This window comes from Ursus americanus, chromosome 7 (assembly GCF_024610735.1).
Source record: "Ursus americanus isolate L20-20 chromosome 7, mUrsAme1.1.p, whole genome shotgun sequence".
In the NCBI taxonomy this organism is placed as follows: Eukaryota; Metazoa; Chordata; class Mammalia; order Carnivora; family Ursidae; genus Ursus; species Ursus americanus.
In genome coordinates, this window is record NC_142133.1 from 28773595 (window position 1) to 28791195 (window position 17601).

The 17601-nt window shown below is 38.4% G+C and overlaps 1 protein-coding gene across 3 annotated transcripts in view; it reads left to right on the forward strand.

The window, feature by feature from the left end:
* Nucleotides 1–1718: 1718 nt before the first annotated feature.
* COMMD1 (copper metabolism domain containing 1) overlaps nt 1719–17601 on the forward strand; it is a 220264-nt gene continuing 204381 nt past the window's right edge. For 2 of the 3 annotated variants that reach the window (XM_045788062.2, XM_045788061.2), the window contains exon 1: nt 1721–1932. In XM_045788062.2, the coding sequence (XP_045644018.1) occupies nt 1756–1932 (177 nt within the window). In that variant the 5' untranslated portion in view covers nt 1721–1755. Of the gene's footprint in view, nt 1933–17601 lie in introns of all 3 variants that reach the window. The other variant, XM_087863429.1, reaches the window with a different exon arrangement.

Consider the following 17601-nt stretch of genomic DNA (forward strand, 5'->3'; position numbering starts at 1 on the left):
TGACCATTCTCTGCAAATCCTTTAGGCATACTTAACACAATGTATAATTTATCTTTAGGTTTGCTTTTCTTGGAGCTGTAAAACCATCTCTGAATTTGCCTTTTAGAACATTAAGTCCTTTAGGCAAAGAAATACATCTTTTCTATTATAAAGAATGCCTCTTGACTTTAGGCAAACACTGGATAAACATTAATTAAATCAGTCTAGATAAGCGATTCTCAACACTGCAACAAGGTGGCACTACCTTGAGAGGGCATGTCAGTTGTCACAACAACGGAGAGGGAAGGATGGCCCAGGCTGGACAGGGGCCGATTTATAAGATATCCTTCCATGCAGGGGGATATTCACTTAGGTGAAAAACCTAGATGTTTATTATTGTCTGAGCCTGAAATGGAACTCATTCTACCATTGTGTTTATGTTCTTAGCATGGCTTTAATATACACGGAACAGTCCTGGTTTACAGTTACTGGGTAAAGTGAGGAAAGAATGTTTTTTGTTCTGAACATTACCAACCTTTGTTTACATTTCAGAAGATCAAGTTACCAGTAGCAGCTGCTCTCTTTCTCTCTGGAATCACCAATACAGCATACCTATGTCAATTTGTATTTGTCAAATGAGGTTCAACATAAAGCTGCAGGCATTTGGCTATCCCGTATGTTTCCTAGTCACCTAGTATGGTTGTGCCTCAATGCTTACACATTGAAATACGTATGTTATAAATTAATTTCCTTTTATTTTTATTCTAATTAGGTCATTATGTTGACTTTTAAATTGAAATATAATTCACATACTATGAAATTCATCTTTTAAAGTGTATAATTCTGTGGGTGTAGTGTATTCACAAAGTTGTGAAACCATACCACTAGCTAATGCTAGAACATTTTCATACCCTTGAAAGAAATCCAGTACCCATTAATCCATCCCTCCTTCGTCTAGGTCCCTGGCAACCATTAAATCTTCCTGTTACTATGGATTTATCTATTCTGGACATTTCATGTATATAGGATCATATATTATCTCACCTTTTGTGTCTGCTTTCACTTAGCATGTTTTTAAGATTCATCCATGTTGTAGCACGTATCAGTACCTCATTCCTTTTTATGGGTGAATAATATATTGATTTTTTGAAATCATATGGGTAGAAAGTTATTTAACCTGTGCATTTCATTTCAGGGTTGTAAAGAAAGTGTTAGCAAAATCTTTGTTATAGAAAGGAGCATTGGATCAGAGCCACTGATCTCTCCGGAAAGACATGACACATAAACGTAAAAAGGCAAGTAACAATCCTAGCAAGCACATAATGTTACCAGGGGATAGTTAAATTTTCTGGGACAAAAGGTGGACCAGTAATGATTAGCTGAGATTAGATATGAGTGATAGATTGATATGAGTGATCAATCCTATTGTTAGGGATTGGCAAGGAATGAGACACAGCCATCCCAAAGTTAAACTGCCACCTTCATAAGATAGTTCCCCATCTCAAGTGATCTCCACCAAAGTGATCTTTCCTTTCAGCAGGCCCTGGAGTGATGAAGGGAATCAGCCTAAGTGATTCTGGAACGAATGGATAGCTCTCTGGAGGCAACCTAAGGGGATGGGTTTTGCGGAGCAAAGCTGGTAGCTGCCAATACCGACCTCTAGTGGAACTTCGCTGCCATTTGTCCCGTGCGCCTTTGCCCAAGCCATTTAGGCCCATCCCGGATGCCGTAGCGGGGGGCCGCGCTCAGCTGTTGGGAGGCGGGGTGCCGCTGACGATGGCGGGCGAGCTTGAGGGCTCCAAATCTCTGAGCGGGCTGCTGAGCGGCCTAGCCCAGGAAGCTTTCCATGGGCACCAAGGTATCACGGAGGAGCTGCTGCGGAGCCAGCTCTATCCGGAGGTGTCGCTGGAGGAGTTCCGCCCCTTTCTGGCGAAGATGAGGGGGATTCTTAAGGTACCGGTCGTCCCTGCAGCTGCGGCTGCGGAGCCCAACCCCTTCCCCTCCGCCCTCAGATTGGGCTCCCCAAAAGGTGAAAAGGCTGTCCTCCTTATACCTCGACTCCGTGGGCTCTACATATGTTCCTTCAGATCCGGGGCGCTCGCTCCATCGCCTCCTCTCACTTTCTTAAGGGTGACCCCTTTCTGCCCAAGCTCCCAGCCCCGCAGCAGATACGAACCGGAGAGGACTCTGGGTTTTTCCTCAACTTTTTCTCTGTTGTTGTGTGGGCAGCAATTTCGAGTTGCTTCGGCGGGTCTGTGCGCTCCAGATTAAAATTAAAAATGAAAGATCTATGAAGTCTAGCTTTCCCGGGTTTTGGAAGTGGGGAGTGTTAAAGTGAGCCACTGTATGCTGAGATAGCGGGTGGGCTCGCCGGAGTGAACCGCTGTCAAGCAGTGCACGGTATGGTTAAGAGAGCGCATTTACTAGCTTGAAGTCAAGGTATAAGCCAGCCTGTCCAGTAGAAATGTAATGAGAGTAAACATATAATTTAAAAATTTCTAAAAGCCACATTAAGAAAGTGAAAAAGAAGCAGATGAAATTAGTTTTATTTCTTTGGATACCCAGTGTATCCAAAGTATTATCTCTTTTCATGTAATCGTTATACAAAATGTTAATAAGGTATTTTGTATTTTTTCACCTAGTCTTTGAAATATTGTATTTTACACTTAAAGCACATATCATTTTTTACTAGCCAGATTTCAAGTGACCAGTAGTTACCTGCGGCGTTGAACAACACTGTTTCAGACTGAGAGCTATCATAGGAATGAATCCAGTGCCGAAGTATACTCTAGAGATAGACAATAAAAATGATTTTCGATTTTTGTGGACCTTCTGTGTGTTAGGAACTCTACTAGGCGGACACCCGTATTAAAGACTAGGAAACAGGCTCAGGGAGTCTAAGTCTAGTCAGTCTAAAATCACTTTAATTAAAGGCAGTGTTGAAATTTCATGTTTTTTTCATCTGTTTGTTTCAAAACTGCTTAGGCTTTAAGAGGCAGTTCTTTTTTTCAACTGCTTTTGCTTATAGGATTTGAATCCAGGAAAACAAAGGCAAAACAATTTTTCACAAAAAGTAAATGGACTGTCTCATAGAAATATTAGAGGTATTGTCTCAGGTGTGATCCTAGACATTCTGAGTAGTTTTATTTTATTTTAAAGATTTTAAAGTAGTCTCTATACCCAATGTGGGGCTTGAACTCACAACCCCAAGATTAAGAGTTGCTTGCCCTACCAACTAAGCCAGTCAGGCACCCCTATTCTAATTTTAATTGATATCATGAACACTAATGAATGCCTTTTGTTTCTATCAAATCTTATTCGCCTACTGGTCAGAAAAGGTTTCCTAGAGAATTTGGCTTCTAACCTGGGTTTTTGAGGTGTTTGCTAAGCCTATAAGGGGGATGAGGGTGAGGGACTGCAGGCCAGGGAAGAACAGCACGTGTGTAGGCAGTGTCTTAGGCAACTGCTCTCTAGGTGGACAACATGATTATTTGTTTTGGTTATGAGGTAAAAATTGCAGGCTACCCAGAGAAGACATTGCCTGGAAACTCTTTCTCTTACTTTTAAATATATTGCTAAATAATACCCACGTATTGCTCTTTCTGCTTTCAGTCTTCTGCCTGAGGATGGAATACTTCAGTTTTCTTGAGTAATTCTGGGTGGAAGAGCTGGCATGGCTCACTTGGTGTTGGGTGTAGAACAGATTTGCCTGTGCTTTGCAGCACAGCCTCTGCATAGCCAATTGAGATACCAGGGGAAAAAGCCTTTGATTGTTTGACTTAGGGCTGAAACTGGGTTCTAGATGACATCTAGTTCCAATCTTCATTTACCTTTTAAGCAACACTGAGGTATAAACATCTCTCTAATTTTTAAGAAAATATAAAAAGCAAATAAGATTTGTGATCTCAGGGTTGTGGGGTCGAGCCTGGCATCGGGCTCCCTGCTCAGTGGGGAATCTGCTTAGGACTCTCTCTCCACCTCTTCCTCAGCCCCTCTCCCCTTGCTCACGATCTCTCGCTCTCTAAAATAAATGAATAAATCTTAAAAAAAAATTTATAACCATTTTAGAGTGTACAGTTCAGTGGTATTAAATACATTCATAATGTTGTGCGTCCATTACCACCATCCATATCTATAACTCTTTTCATCTTGTAAAACTGAAATTCTATACCCATTAAACAGTTAACTCCCCATAACAACCCCCCCCCCAAGCCTCTGGCAGCCACCATTCTGTTTCTATGATTTTGAATACTCTTAAGTATCTCATGTAAGTGGAATCATATAGTATTTGTCTTTTTTTTTTTTTTTTTTTTGTGGCTGGCTGACTTTGCTTAGCATAGTGTCATCAAGGTTCATGTTGCGTATGTCAGAATTTCCTTCCTTTTAAAGGCTGGCTAATATTCCATTGTATGTATATACCACACTTTATCCATTCGTGTCATTGGACGCTTGGGTTGCTTCCATTGGATTGTGAATGATGCTGCTGTGAACACAGGGGTGCAGATATCTCTTTAAGACCCTGCTTTCAATTCTTTGGGGTATATATCCAGAGGTGGAATTGCTGGGTCATATGGTAATTCTATGTGTAATTTTTTGAGAAACTGCCAACTGTTTTCCACAGTGGTTGTACCATTTTACATTTCCACCAACAGTGCGTAAGAGTATTTCTTCACACCCTTGCCAACACTTGATATTTTCTGGTTTTGTTTTGTTTTGATACTAGCTATCCTAATGAGTATAAAGTGGGCAGGGTATATATTTTTACATGTAGATAACAGAAGTCAAAACATTTTTTTCTTTTGTCTTTGCGGAGTCTCAGCTATCTTGAATTCAACATACAGGCTAGAAGAGCAGAGAGGAAAATACTAAAAATGCAGGAGTCTGAGCGAAGGGAAACAAACTTGAGGATAAAAGTGGAGTAGTACCTCATCTCATTTGGTGGCTACACCTTTCAGTCATGTATAGAGAATCAAGTTCTGTGAAGAAAGTGAAAGTGAGAGGGACAATAGGGGTAGGAGGAAAGGATGTATAACTCCCGAGAGGGAACAGGCAGTGAATATACATGTTAGGCTCCTTATGGCCAGCTGCCTGCATTAATTCATAGGCTGTGTTTCAGATATCCCGAGCTGCAGTCTTTCCCTCTAACCTTCATGTTGTGTGCCCAGATGTAATATACTGATTGCCACATTTGTACTGGTCTCTGTTTTCCACTTGGAAGTTTTCCTACCCTACTTGGTGAGCAGGCCGAGTCATTGATCCTCGCTAGCTTTACCTATAGCTCACAAAAGGACAAACCTTTCATCTCTTTGTAGATACATGAAGCTGGCCATTTGTTTGCTCTAGTTTTATTTTTGGTAGCTCCTAAAGAGTAGTGAAACCAGCAAATTTAGAGTGGTGTGTTAGTTAGGGAGATGACATCATATATAAATACTCTGCCATTTAAACCTATCTTTTTGGTTTATATTTATAATTTCAACTTCTTCTAGATATGCATTTGCAAATAACATATGCATTTGCTGTTAACCTTGCAAGGGATGCTCCTTACTCTAGTTTACTGGAATTCTAGAGAAAGATCTTACTGATTGAAGCTAGATCACCTTTTGTGTACTTACATTCTGTATTCACTACTGCCCTCTTTTGGTGATAATTTTATGTTCCTTCACTGAAATTTCATGTTAAAGTTTTTTAAAATTAAGTTTTTATTTATTTATTTATTTGAGAGAGAAAAGAAGAAAGAGTGCACACCAGCGGGGGGTGGGGCAGGGAGAGAGAGGGAGAAGCAGACTCCCTTGCTAAGTGGGGAGCCGACCTGGGGCTCAATCCTAGGACCCTGGGATCATTGACCTGAGCTGAATGCAGACACTTAACTGGCTGAACCACCCAGGCACCACCTTATTTTAATTCCAGTATAGTTAACATGCAGTGTTACATATTAGTTTCAGGTGTGCAGTACAGTGATTCAGCAATTCCATACATCACCCAGTGCTCATCACAAGTGCACTCCGTAATCCCCATTCCTATTTCATCCCCCCATCCATCAGTTTGTTCTCTATCGTTAAGAGTCTGTTTCTTGGTTTGTCTCTCTCTTTTTTTTTCCCCTTCACTCTTTTGTTTTGTTTCTTAATTTCATGTGAGTGAAATCCTATGGTGTCTTTTTTTTGACTGACTTATTTTGCTTAGCATTATATTCTTGGTTTGTCTCTCTCTTTTTTTTTCCCCTTCACTCTTTTGTTTTGTTTCTTAATTTCATGTGAGTGAAATCCTATGGTGTCTTTTTTTTGACTGACTTATTTTGCTTAGCATCCAAAACAAAAATTTTTAATGAAAATTCTATTGAATTTTGTCTATTGTTGATATACTTCTGTACTACAAAAGTCAAAATTTATAGCCAAAAGTTAATTTACCCATTTCTCTTTTCCTTTATGATTTGAATTTAGAAATATGTTTAGGTCCTTTTTTTTTTTTTTAATTTTTACTATTATTGGCTCCACGCCCAATCTGGGGCTTGAACTCAGGATCCTGAGATCAAGAGTCACATGTTCTACTGACTGAACCAGCCAGGCACCCCTGTTTAGATCCTGTTTTAGAAGTCTAGAAATGCAAGCAATAGCTTATGGATTCATCTTCCTGTTCCACTCTTAGCCCCTGTAGTCTATTCTCAGCATAGCTACCAGTGATCCTTCCCCACCCCCACCCCCAGGTTTATTAAAATGTAATTGACAAATAAACCAGTGATCCTTTTAAAGCACACATCCTATCTCCTTACTTCCTGGCTTTCAGCCATTCCATATTCAAAGCTTCACATTAAACTTAAAATAAAATCCAGTTCTTTTACCTTATGTGACCTCTGCCCTACCTAGCTCTCTATTCACATTTTCTCATTTCCAGCCACACTAATCTTCTTGTCTTTATTTAAACATGTTAAGTGCTTTCTAACTCTTCAGGGCCTTTGCAGTTGCTCTTCTATATGCCTGCAATAATTTTCTCAGATCATTTGCTTCAGTCATTCTCTACTTAAAAGCGATTTCCTGGGAGGTATTTCCTGACCTATTCAAAGAGTCTCACCTCCCCCCTACCCCTCTTTTTACCCTGCTTTACTTTTCTTCATACTTAGCACTACCTGAAATTACAGTATGTACTTATTAGCTTGTTTATTTGTTGACTCTCCTATTTGAATGTAAGCATTAAGAGGGCAGGACTTTATTATTTTTTCCTTTTTTATTCCTAACTTCTAATACTGTTTCTAGCATGTAGTAGTAAAAATCTGTAGAATAAGTGAATGAGTGGATAGTGCTTAAATATGGAGATTACCATTAAAAAGATAAGCATGAGAGGGGTGCCTGGATGGTTAAGAGTTGTGGGATTGTGCCCTTTGTTGGGCTCCGCACTCAGTGGGGAGATTCTGTCTTCCTCTCCCTCTGCCCCTGCCCCCATACTGTCCCTCTCTAAAATAAATAAATAAGTAAGTAAGTCAGTCTTAAAAAAAGATTTAAGGGGCACCTGGTGGCTCAGTTGGTAGAGCATGTGACTTTTGATCCCAGGTTTGAGCCCCATGTTGGGTGTAGAGGCCTGGTATAAAAAAGTAAAATCTCAGGGCGCTTGGGTGGCTCAGACGTTAAGCATCTGCCTTCGGCTCAGGGTGTGATCCCATGGTTCTGGGATCGAGCCCCGCATCGGGCTCCCTGCTCTGCTGGGAGCCTGCTCCTTCCTCTCCCACTCCCCCTGCTTGTGTTCCCTCTCTCGCTGGCTGTCTCTCTCTGTCAAATAAATAAATAAATAAAATCTTTAAAAAAAAAAAAAAAGGTAAAATCTCTAAGGGGTACCTGGCTGGCTCAGTTGGAATAGCATGACTCCTGGTTTTGGGGTCATGAATTTGAGCCCCATGTTGGGTATAGAGATTATAAATAAACCTAAAAGATTTATAATAGTAAAAGGCTATAAAAATATTTTGATTTTAAAGATTTTATTTATTTTAGAGGGAAAGAGCAAGTGTGCATGAGCAGGGGCTAAGGGCAGAGGGAGAGGGAGAGAGAGAGAGTCCCAAGCAGACTCTGCTCTGAGCATGGAGCCCCACACAGGGCTTGATCTCACGACCCTGAGATCATGACCTGAGCCAAAATCAAGAGTCAATGTTTAACCAACTGAGCCACTCAGGTGCCCCCAAAATATTTCTATTTTAAACACCTGGTTCTGTTTCTCTTCTTGAAGCCATGAAAATTTGTAATTTGTTTGAGAATTAGATTGGAGAGAAAAGACCTGTGTTAATATGGGTTTTGTATGTCTTGTAATTCAGGTATATCATCTGAAGAATGCTGGATTTAATTTTTTGTTTGTTTGTTTTACCAATATTGAGCTACCTGTGTGCTCTCTATTACTAATTTTTATAATAAGCATTATTTAGCCTCATTAAAGAAAGCTTAGAAATGTGAGATGTATAAAAACACGTAATACCATGTCCTGACATAACCAGCATTAATATTTTTGTACATTTATTTGTACCACAAATATTATTAAGCATCTTAATACATGCCATGCCTTGTGCTTGGGATGCAGCTGTAGTCCGTGCCCTTGTGGAATTTGTAGTTCAAGAAGAATATAGGCATTAAGTCTGTGGTTACCTTTTGAAAAGGCAGCCAGAGTATGCCAATTTATGCAGATTATAGGCAATTTAGAGTGGTTCCTAGCCTGGTCTACAACATGAACAAAGAAAGAAAAGCAGGGAAAAGCCTGCTTATTAGGTACAATGAACTGAAAAGAAAGGACAGAGACAGCACAAAAGTAATTCTCCTTCCTTTAGTTGTCTACCTCTGGTCCCAAGGTAGGGTTTCTCATGAATATGGTTGACTACAGTCATGATAATGTTTTTCCTGGATGAGGATATGACTGCTTTGGGACCTAATTTTAAGTTTCTTGACATGGCCTTTAGAGCCAGATGGGCTGTCAGAGCATCACCTGAACAGTCCAAGATGTACACTTAGAGTAGCTCCATCTTGCTGGTCTCAGCCTACTTTCAGTGTCTCTTCTCAGAGCCCGAAGCATGTTTTCAAGTAGCTCCTTAAGAACGTGTATATGAGAGGTCACTTTTTTCTTTTTAAGTCTTGAAAAAGTGTCTTTATTCTAGTTCACACTTAATTGCTAGTTTGGTTGAGAATATATTTCTAGGTTGTGATACTGACTCACAGTTTTGAAGGCATTGTTTCATTGAATGTGACCTTTTTCTCTATGTACTTTTAGGATTTTCTTTCTATCCTTTATTTCCTTGTGTGGTTTTCTTTTGTTTCATTATTTGGGCCACTGTGGTCCCTTTGAATCTGGAGACTTATGATGACCTTTAGTTCTGGGAAAAGTTGTATTCCTACTTTGATGATTTTTTCCCCTCTACTCTCTTTCTAGCACTCTGATTTCAAATGTTAGACCTTCTAGACTGAATTCTTAGTTTTTCTTTTTTCTCTATTTTCCATTTCTTTTTTAAAATCTTTTTGATAGCTTTCCTCTACTTTACCATCTAGCATTTTAATTGAATTTTTCATCTGGTCATGTTTTTAATTTCCAGGAATTTTCTTTTGACACGGACAATATACTATGTTTAGTCAGTGTAAGGGAAGAAAAGATTTTTCCTTGATCCTCATAGGGTCCCTGGCCAGGTCTGAAAATTAAACTGACAAAGACAAGTTAACAAGAGAAAAGTGTACAAATTTATTTCATATAAGTTTTGCATGATACAGGAGACTTCATAAGGAAATGATGAGCCAGGTTCACCTGGGTGGCTCAGTTGGTTAAGCGTCTGCCTTTGGCTCAGGTCCTGATCCCAGAGTCCTGGGATCGAGTCCTGCATCGGGCTCCTTGCTCAGCGGGGAGCCTGCTTCTCTCTCTGCCTGCTGCTCCCCCTGCTTGTGCTTGCTGTCTGTCTCTCTCTGTCAAATAAATAAATTAAAAAAAAATTGGAAAATAAGAAGACCCAAAGAAAGAGACTTGAATATTTTATTTTGGGTTTAATGAAGAGTTAATTGTAGTAAACTGGGGAAAACTTAGCAAGGCCTTTTTGGAGGGTTCTTCTTGGTGTCTCTCTTTGGAGATGAGGATGCTCCTTTCTTGTGGATGTAGGGAGGGCATCTCTCACAAGTGGGTTTTATGACCTATTGCAGGGGAAAAGGGTGGGGGAAAAGGTCAGAGTGACCTTCCTGCTCTACCTTTTCTCCAGCTACTTCAGTTTCCAAGAATCTGTATGCCAAGATGCTATATTTTGGGGTAGCATGCCCTGAACCCCATTACCAACAGTCTCTCCTCTCTTTCTTAAAACACAAGGTGGGAGTGTAGAGTACATAATTTTCTGCATTTGGCTTTTAAAAAATTTATTTATTTTGAGTGATTTTTGTGTGCTCTTTTTCAATATTAGAAATTTGGTATACTTGTACTGAGCATTGATGAAAGCTTTTTTCAGAGGGTTTCAATGAACATATTGCTGAGATGTTTTTGGGTATGATGTAAGTAGAAGATGTTAAATTCTCGCAGAGGGATACCCTACTTAATCTTTTTAATATTCTAATAATTTAATGTTTTGCAAACTGTGGTGTATATTTTTGGTTTTTTATTATTTGTTTGTATTATTTTAAAAGCACGGTTTGATCCTAGTTTCCAAATAACCTGCAAAATTTTGTGGAGAGTATTTATAGCAAAAGCAGAAGCTTAAAAGTATATTTGGTATTAAGTTTATAAAGTGACTTAAGTTGACTGCCCATCAGTAATATATTTTTTTTATTGTTAGAGAATGGTATTTTCAGCTTCTGTTTGAGATTTATCTTGTGTAGAGTATCTAGTACCTCATTCTTGTGAAAAAGCCAGAATACTTTTTAGTTTTATTTATTTTTAGTTTTTTTTAGAATGCTTTTCAATATTGAGCTTTCTTGTGTTACGTTAGGGTTTCTGCACTTATTTTGTAATGTAGAAAGATTTTACTGTGTAAGATACTTTTTAATATATTATTGGTCTCTCTTTACAATGAAAAATGTAAAGCAGTATATCTTTTTGACCAGTGTAAGAATGAACTTCACCCTTATACATTTCAGACAGTAAATATTAAATAATAAGAAATTAACTTGATTATAAAAAAAGAATGCAAAATATTTGGTCTTGAAATGTGTAGATTAGGAGACATGAATAGAAGAGATCGAAAACATTGATTTGTTCTGACATGCTTTCAGGATTCATTTATCTGTCTTCATTTTTGTTTTAGCTATTCTTTTCTACACTAGGTGGCAGTAGAATATTGGCTTGCTAACACTGCTGGAAGCAGTGTAATGTTTAAAATGTTCTTTCTCTTTAATGTTCTAGTTCAGAAAACAAAGTTGGCTACTCAACAATAAGAATTTCTAATCCAAAAAGAATTCTAAATACTTGGTTTGATATTTTGAATTTAGAAATACCATTTCCTGGAAAATTTAAAGCTGTATAAACAGATTCCTTTTGCTATAGGTCTCTGGTTTTTGTATAACTAAATTTTACTAATCTCATTGAACAGTTTTGAGAAATTAGATGATAACTCATCTAAATAAATTTCTACGTTTCTGAAGGATTAGCAAGCAACTGTTTGGTAAGATGTTACTTTTTTTATGTCACTGGACATCACATGATAAAGCAGCAATTGCAGATTACCAGCTGGAGTTTATTTTAATGGGCTCAGATGACCTGTATGAGGGGTGCCTGGCTGGCTCAGTCAATAGAGCACTCTTGATCTCGGGGTCGTGAGTTCAAGCCCCACTTTGGGCGTGGAGTCTACTTAAAAAAAAGAGAGAGAGAAAATCAAATGACTAGTATGAGGTGTTCTAAAAGTTTGGCTGGCTCAGTTGGAGGAGCATGCAACTCTTGACCTTGGGGTTGTGAGTTTGAGTCCCACATTGGGTGTAGAGATTACCTAAATAAATAAAAAAAAAAAACTCTTTACACCTCCCCCTCCCCATTTTAATTGAAGATCCATTTTTGGTTTTCCTCTCAAAGCTTTCTGGATCTGCAGACTTGACTTGGGTTGAAAGAGTTTCTGGGTAGAGAGATTTTAAAGAGAAAAAAAATTTTTTAGGAGATTTTATTTATTTATTTGAGAGAGAGTGAGTGAGACAGAGAGCATGAGTGGGGGAGGGCTTAGTGGGAGAGGGATAAGCATACTCCCCACTGAGCAAGGAGCCCAAAGCAGGGCTTGATCCCAGGACCCTGGGATCATGATCTGAGGCAAAGCAGACACTTAACCAACTGAGCCACCCAGAACCCCTAAAGAAAATTTCTACCTTTGATTTATCTGTCAAATATTTATAGAGTAGATAATGTGCTATATCTGGCTCTGTACACAAAGGTGAATACCGCAGTCAAAGAATTCTGTATTACACGGTAAATGCTGTAAGAAAGGTATCAATGGTGTGTTCTGGTGAAGTGGATCCTTATTTTAAATTACAGAAACATGAAAATCATTTTTTTTGTCCTAATAAAATACCTTCATTTTTGGCTTTGTGTTAACTTAGAATGTAATTTTTTTTTAGAGTGTAATTTTTGTAAATTTTGACTTCATTATTTGTTTCAACTCATTCCTTTTTTAAAAAAGCCATATTATACTAAATTGAAGAAATTTTGGTATAGGTTGTGTTATGTGTGCTTTATATATGATAAACTTTTAATATTTTTGTATGCCAGTATGGAATTATCTCTGAAAGGTATTCTGTATTCTCTGTCATGACATATGATCATGGTATAGCCAAATTCTTGCACAATTTTCTACAGACCTATTTCTAAACAAAGCTACCATTTATGAAATCCTTAAATTTCCATTATGTTTATCCTGAGGATATGTTACTTGAGAAGTAATGAAATCATTTATCATTTGTTTAAAATATGTTCATTTTTTCAAATGAACATTTATTGAGCACCTACCTGCCAGATCTTGTGTCTGGCACTGGAAACATCAGTGAACCAAACAGAAAATTTTCCTATTTCCTAGATGTATCATTCAAGAAAGGCAGGGGTATCCTGACAGTAAGCAAGAATATATGCATAAAGGAATGATGGAAGGAAATGTATTAATTAGTTTTTACATATATTTTTTGTTTTCATTTTTACATCTTTCCCTTTACTTCTCATAATCTTTTTTGATCCCTTAAAATCAATGATAGACATTTATCTGTGATAATAATTTTATATCTTTAGTATCTTTGGTTTTCTTTTTTTTTTGAAAAATTTTTAAAGATTTTATTTATTTATTTGAGATAGAGTGAGTGAGCAAGAGAGAGCATGGGGGGAGGGGTCAGAGGGAGAGGGAGAAGCAGGCTTTCCACCGACTAGGGAGCCCAGCACAGGGCTCGATCCCATGACCCTGAGATCATGACCTGAGCCAAAGGCAGATGCCTTAACTGACTGAGCTACCCAGGAGCCTCCCTTTGGATTCTTTTTAATTATCTGTCCCTAAAGTCAGTAGATCTTTGTATCATTTTTTGCTTTTTAGGTAGTTCTCTATAGAGAGAATACTTTTATTTTTAAAAACTTGTTGTTGGATGTAGCATACATACAGAAGTATTTACAGATCACATGTGTGCAATGGATTTTCACAAACTGAGCATACCCGTGTAACCAGCAGCCAGATCAAGAAACCAAATGCTACCAGCATCCTGGAAACCCCTTATGCTTGTTTTTAGTCACTAGGTCCTCCCCACTTTACTTTTTTTTTTTTTTTAAGATGTATTTTGTTTATTTTAGAGACAAAGAGTGCTGAGGGGTGGGGAGGGGTAAGGGGAGAGGGAGAGAGAGTCCCAACTAGACTCCTCACTGAGTGCAGAGCCCAATGTGGGGCTCGATCTCACGACCCTGAGATCATGATCTGAGCCAAAACCAAGAGTTGGAGGCTCAAGCATCTGCACTACTCAGGTGCCCCATTCCACTTTACTTACTTCTAATACCACAGTGTAGTTTCACCTGTGTGTGAACTGTATATAAATGTAGTCTTACAGTACATACTCTTTTGTGTCTGTCTTTTTTCACTCAAGACACACATATGCTTATGAGATTCAGCATTATTGCATGTAGTTGCAGATCATTCATATTGCTGTTGAGCAGGGGTAAGCAAACTGTGACCCACAGGCTAAATCTGGCCCCTGCCTATTTGTTTGTTTTGAGAGGGAGAGAAAGGGAGGTGGGGGAGGAGCAAAAGGAGAGGGAGAGAGAAAATCTTAAGCAGGCTCCACGCCCAGCATGGATCCTGAAGTGGGGCTCAATCTATAACCCTGAGATCATGACCTGAGTGGAAATAAAGTCAGATGCTTAACTGAGTGAGCCACCCAGGTGCTCCAAGCCCCTGCCTATTTGTGTACAGCCGTTGAACTGTTTTTTTTTTTTTTTTACATTTTTAAATAGTTTAAAGAGTTTTTTGTGACCTATGAAACTTACATGAAATTCAAATTTCAGTGTTTATAATAAAGTATATGGTTTCTTCTCTCTACAAGGGCGTAGTTAAGTAGTTGCATCAGAGACTAGATGGTTGACAAAACCTAAAATAATTACTGTCTGGCCCTATATAGGAAAATTTTGCCTACCCCTGTTGAGTATATCAGTGTTTGAATATGTTACAATATGCTTATCCATTCTATTGTTGATGGGGAATTGAAAAGTTTACAGTTTTTGCTTAATTATGAATAGAGGATACTACTTTTTATCCTTAAAATTTAGCCACCATCATTTTCTCATTAGGTATCTTGTATTGAGTAGAGAACTATATATTTTTAAAGATTTTATTTATCTATTATTAGAGAGAGAAGAGAGAGAGAGAAAGCCTGAGCAGGGGAAGAGGCAGAGGGAGAGAATCTCAAGCAGACTGCTAGATCTCAAGAGCTACCCAGACACCAAAGTAGAGAACTATTTTGATTCATTTTTTTCATTTTACTTTATTGTGATGAGAAGACTTAACAAAATTTTAAGTACAGTATTGCTGACTATAGGTGCAGTGTTGTACAGCAGATCTCAAGAGCTTATTCCTCTTCCTTAATTGAAACTTTATGCCTGCTGATTAGTGATTCCCCATTCCCCTCTCCCCAACCTCTGATACCACCAGTCCATACTTAGATTCCATGAATTTGAATATTTTAGATGCCGTATATAGGGGGAATCATGTAGTGTTAGTCTTTCTGTGACTGGCTTATTTCACTTAGCATGTTGTCCCCAAGGTTCATTCATGATGTTGCATATTGCAAAATTTCCTTCTTTTTTTAAAAGATTTTATTTGTAAGTGATCTCTACACCCACTGTGAGGCTCGAACTTAAAGCCCTGAAATTCAGAGTCCCATGCTGTACTGATTGAGCCAGCCAGGTGCTCCAGCATTTCCTTTTTTTTTTTTTTTTTTTTAAGATCTTTTTTTCCCCCCCAATTTTATTTTTGCGAAATCTCTACACCCAGTGTGGGGCTCAAACTTACAACAACGAGATCAGACCCGTTCCACTGATTGAGCAGCCAGGCACTCCAAAATTTCCTTCTTTTTAAAGTCCAAATAAAGGGTGCCTAGGTGGCTCAGTCGGTTAAGTGTCTGTAAGTGTCTGACTTGGGATTTTGGCTCAGGTCATGATCTCATGGGTTGTAGGATCGAGCCCTGTGTCAGGCTACCTGCTCAGTGGGAAGTCTGCTTGAGATTCTTTTTCCCTCCCTCTGTCCCTCCCCCGATTTGCATTTTCTCTCTCTCCCTCCCTCCCTCTCTGTAAAATAAATAAATAAATCTTTAAAAAAACCCAAGGCTGAATAATATTGCATTGTATGAGAACCATTTTTTATCTACTCACAGGTTGATTTGACAGGTTTTTGTATAGTTTCTCCGGTGTCTGTTTTGTCCTTACAAATAGACTGGAGGTAGGAACCATGCCCTGAGTTGTATTTCTTTTGAACTCCTGTGTACGTTAGACACATTCTGCTTTGAGGCTACAAATAATGAAGTAATTATTCTTCTTAAGTTTTATACCTCTACTCTCCCTTGTCATACATTTTATAGCGGGCCCAATGGTTTTTAATGGTCTTTATTAGCTAGTACAGCCAGTGTGGCATTTTTCTTTGTCTTTTTTTCTCATTCTTATTTTTCTTTATTGTTAAGTTATTTAAATTTCCACAGGCTCAGGACTTCCTCTCCTATTGCAGACTTTTGAATTTAAGCTGGCAGTGGGGCTCTGGTTATAATGAGAAAACCTCTGAGTAATTCTGTTTCTCAAACAGTAATTTTTTTTTTTACATAAATGTTAATTTATGCACTCGAGTTGGATACTACACTAATCATGTGCTCTTTCCCAAGAGAAAGATTTATGGTTTGTCAATAGTACTGCAGAAGAAGGGAAAAAGGGGTATTTTTTTACTTTGTAATTGCTTCTGGAGACTTTCCCACACTTACGTCTTTGAGCTGGCCACAAAATGTTCTTTGAGAAAAAGCTAAATTCTTCTCCATTAAGTTAAAGGCTAATGTGTTGCTTGGAGTGTTCAGTAGAAGGAAACATTCATTGTGCTTCATGATGGATTTTTTTTTCCCCCTTGCTGACTGAGACAGGAGTCCTACCCAGAACTAGAAGAACACAGATGATGAGTAAAGTACTGGATAGAAGTAATTTGGCAGAATGAAAACCAGTAACAATGAGCTTCTACTACTAAAGAGTGTAATTTGGAAGTATCTTGAACTTCTTCTTTTTTTTTTTTTTTTTAATATTTTATTTATTTATTCGACGGAGATAGAGACAGCCAGCGAGAGAGGGAACACAAGCAGGGGGAGTGGGAGAGGAAGAAGCAGGCTCATAGCAGAAGAGCCTGATGTGGGGCTCGATCCCATAACGCCGGGATCACGCCCTGAGCCGAAGGCAGACGCTTAACCGCTGTGCCACCCAGGCGCCCCGGAAGTATCTTGAACTTCTATTGAACACTCCGAGCAACACATTAGCCTTTAACTTAATGGAGAAAGAATTTAGCTTTTTTTTTTTTTTTTTTTGATTAATTTGCTTTACCTTTCTTAACCTACTTGTTTTGCATGAATTTTTTTCATCTTGGTCTCTAAGAAGCAGTCCAAAGTTGGCAGTGCTTCTGTTTCTTTTATTTCCTTTATTAATTTACTATGTTTTCTTAATTACATAGGTACAAACTGGAGATTTAGTTTTTTGAACCCTTATTTATTTATTTATTTATTTATTCTAAAGATTGTATTTATTTTAGATAGAGAGCATGAGCGGGGAGAGGGGGAAAGAATCCCAAGCAGACTCCGCACTGAGCATGGAGGCTGAAATCAGGAGTCAGGCACTTAACTGACTGAGCCACTCAGGCACCCCTTGAGCCCTTAATTATAAAATTTTTTTCTTGTAATAGGTTTTACAGAGCATTTTGGAATTGAAGATTATATTTGTTATCTTTTTACTATAATAACAGACTGTATAAGAAGAAATATGGAAGATAATAATTAGGTTTATAACTCTTTTGATACAGAAAATGACCAGGTGTTGGTTTATAATGTTTTGTATTATGACATTAGAAAACTTGGTGAGTTTTGGCATTTAAAATTGACCTGGGATTATTTTTTGGAGGAATCTGGCCCAATGCAGGAAGCATCCTAAAGATTTGCCCTGAAGACAGAATCT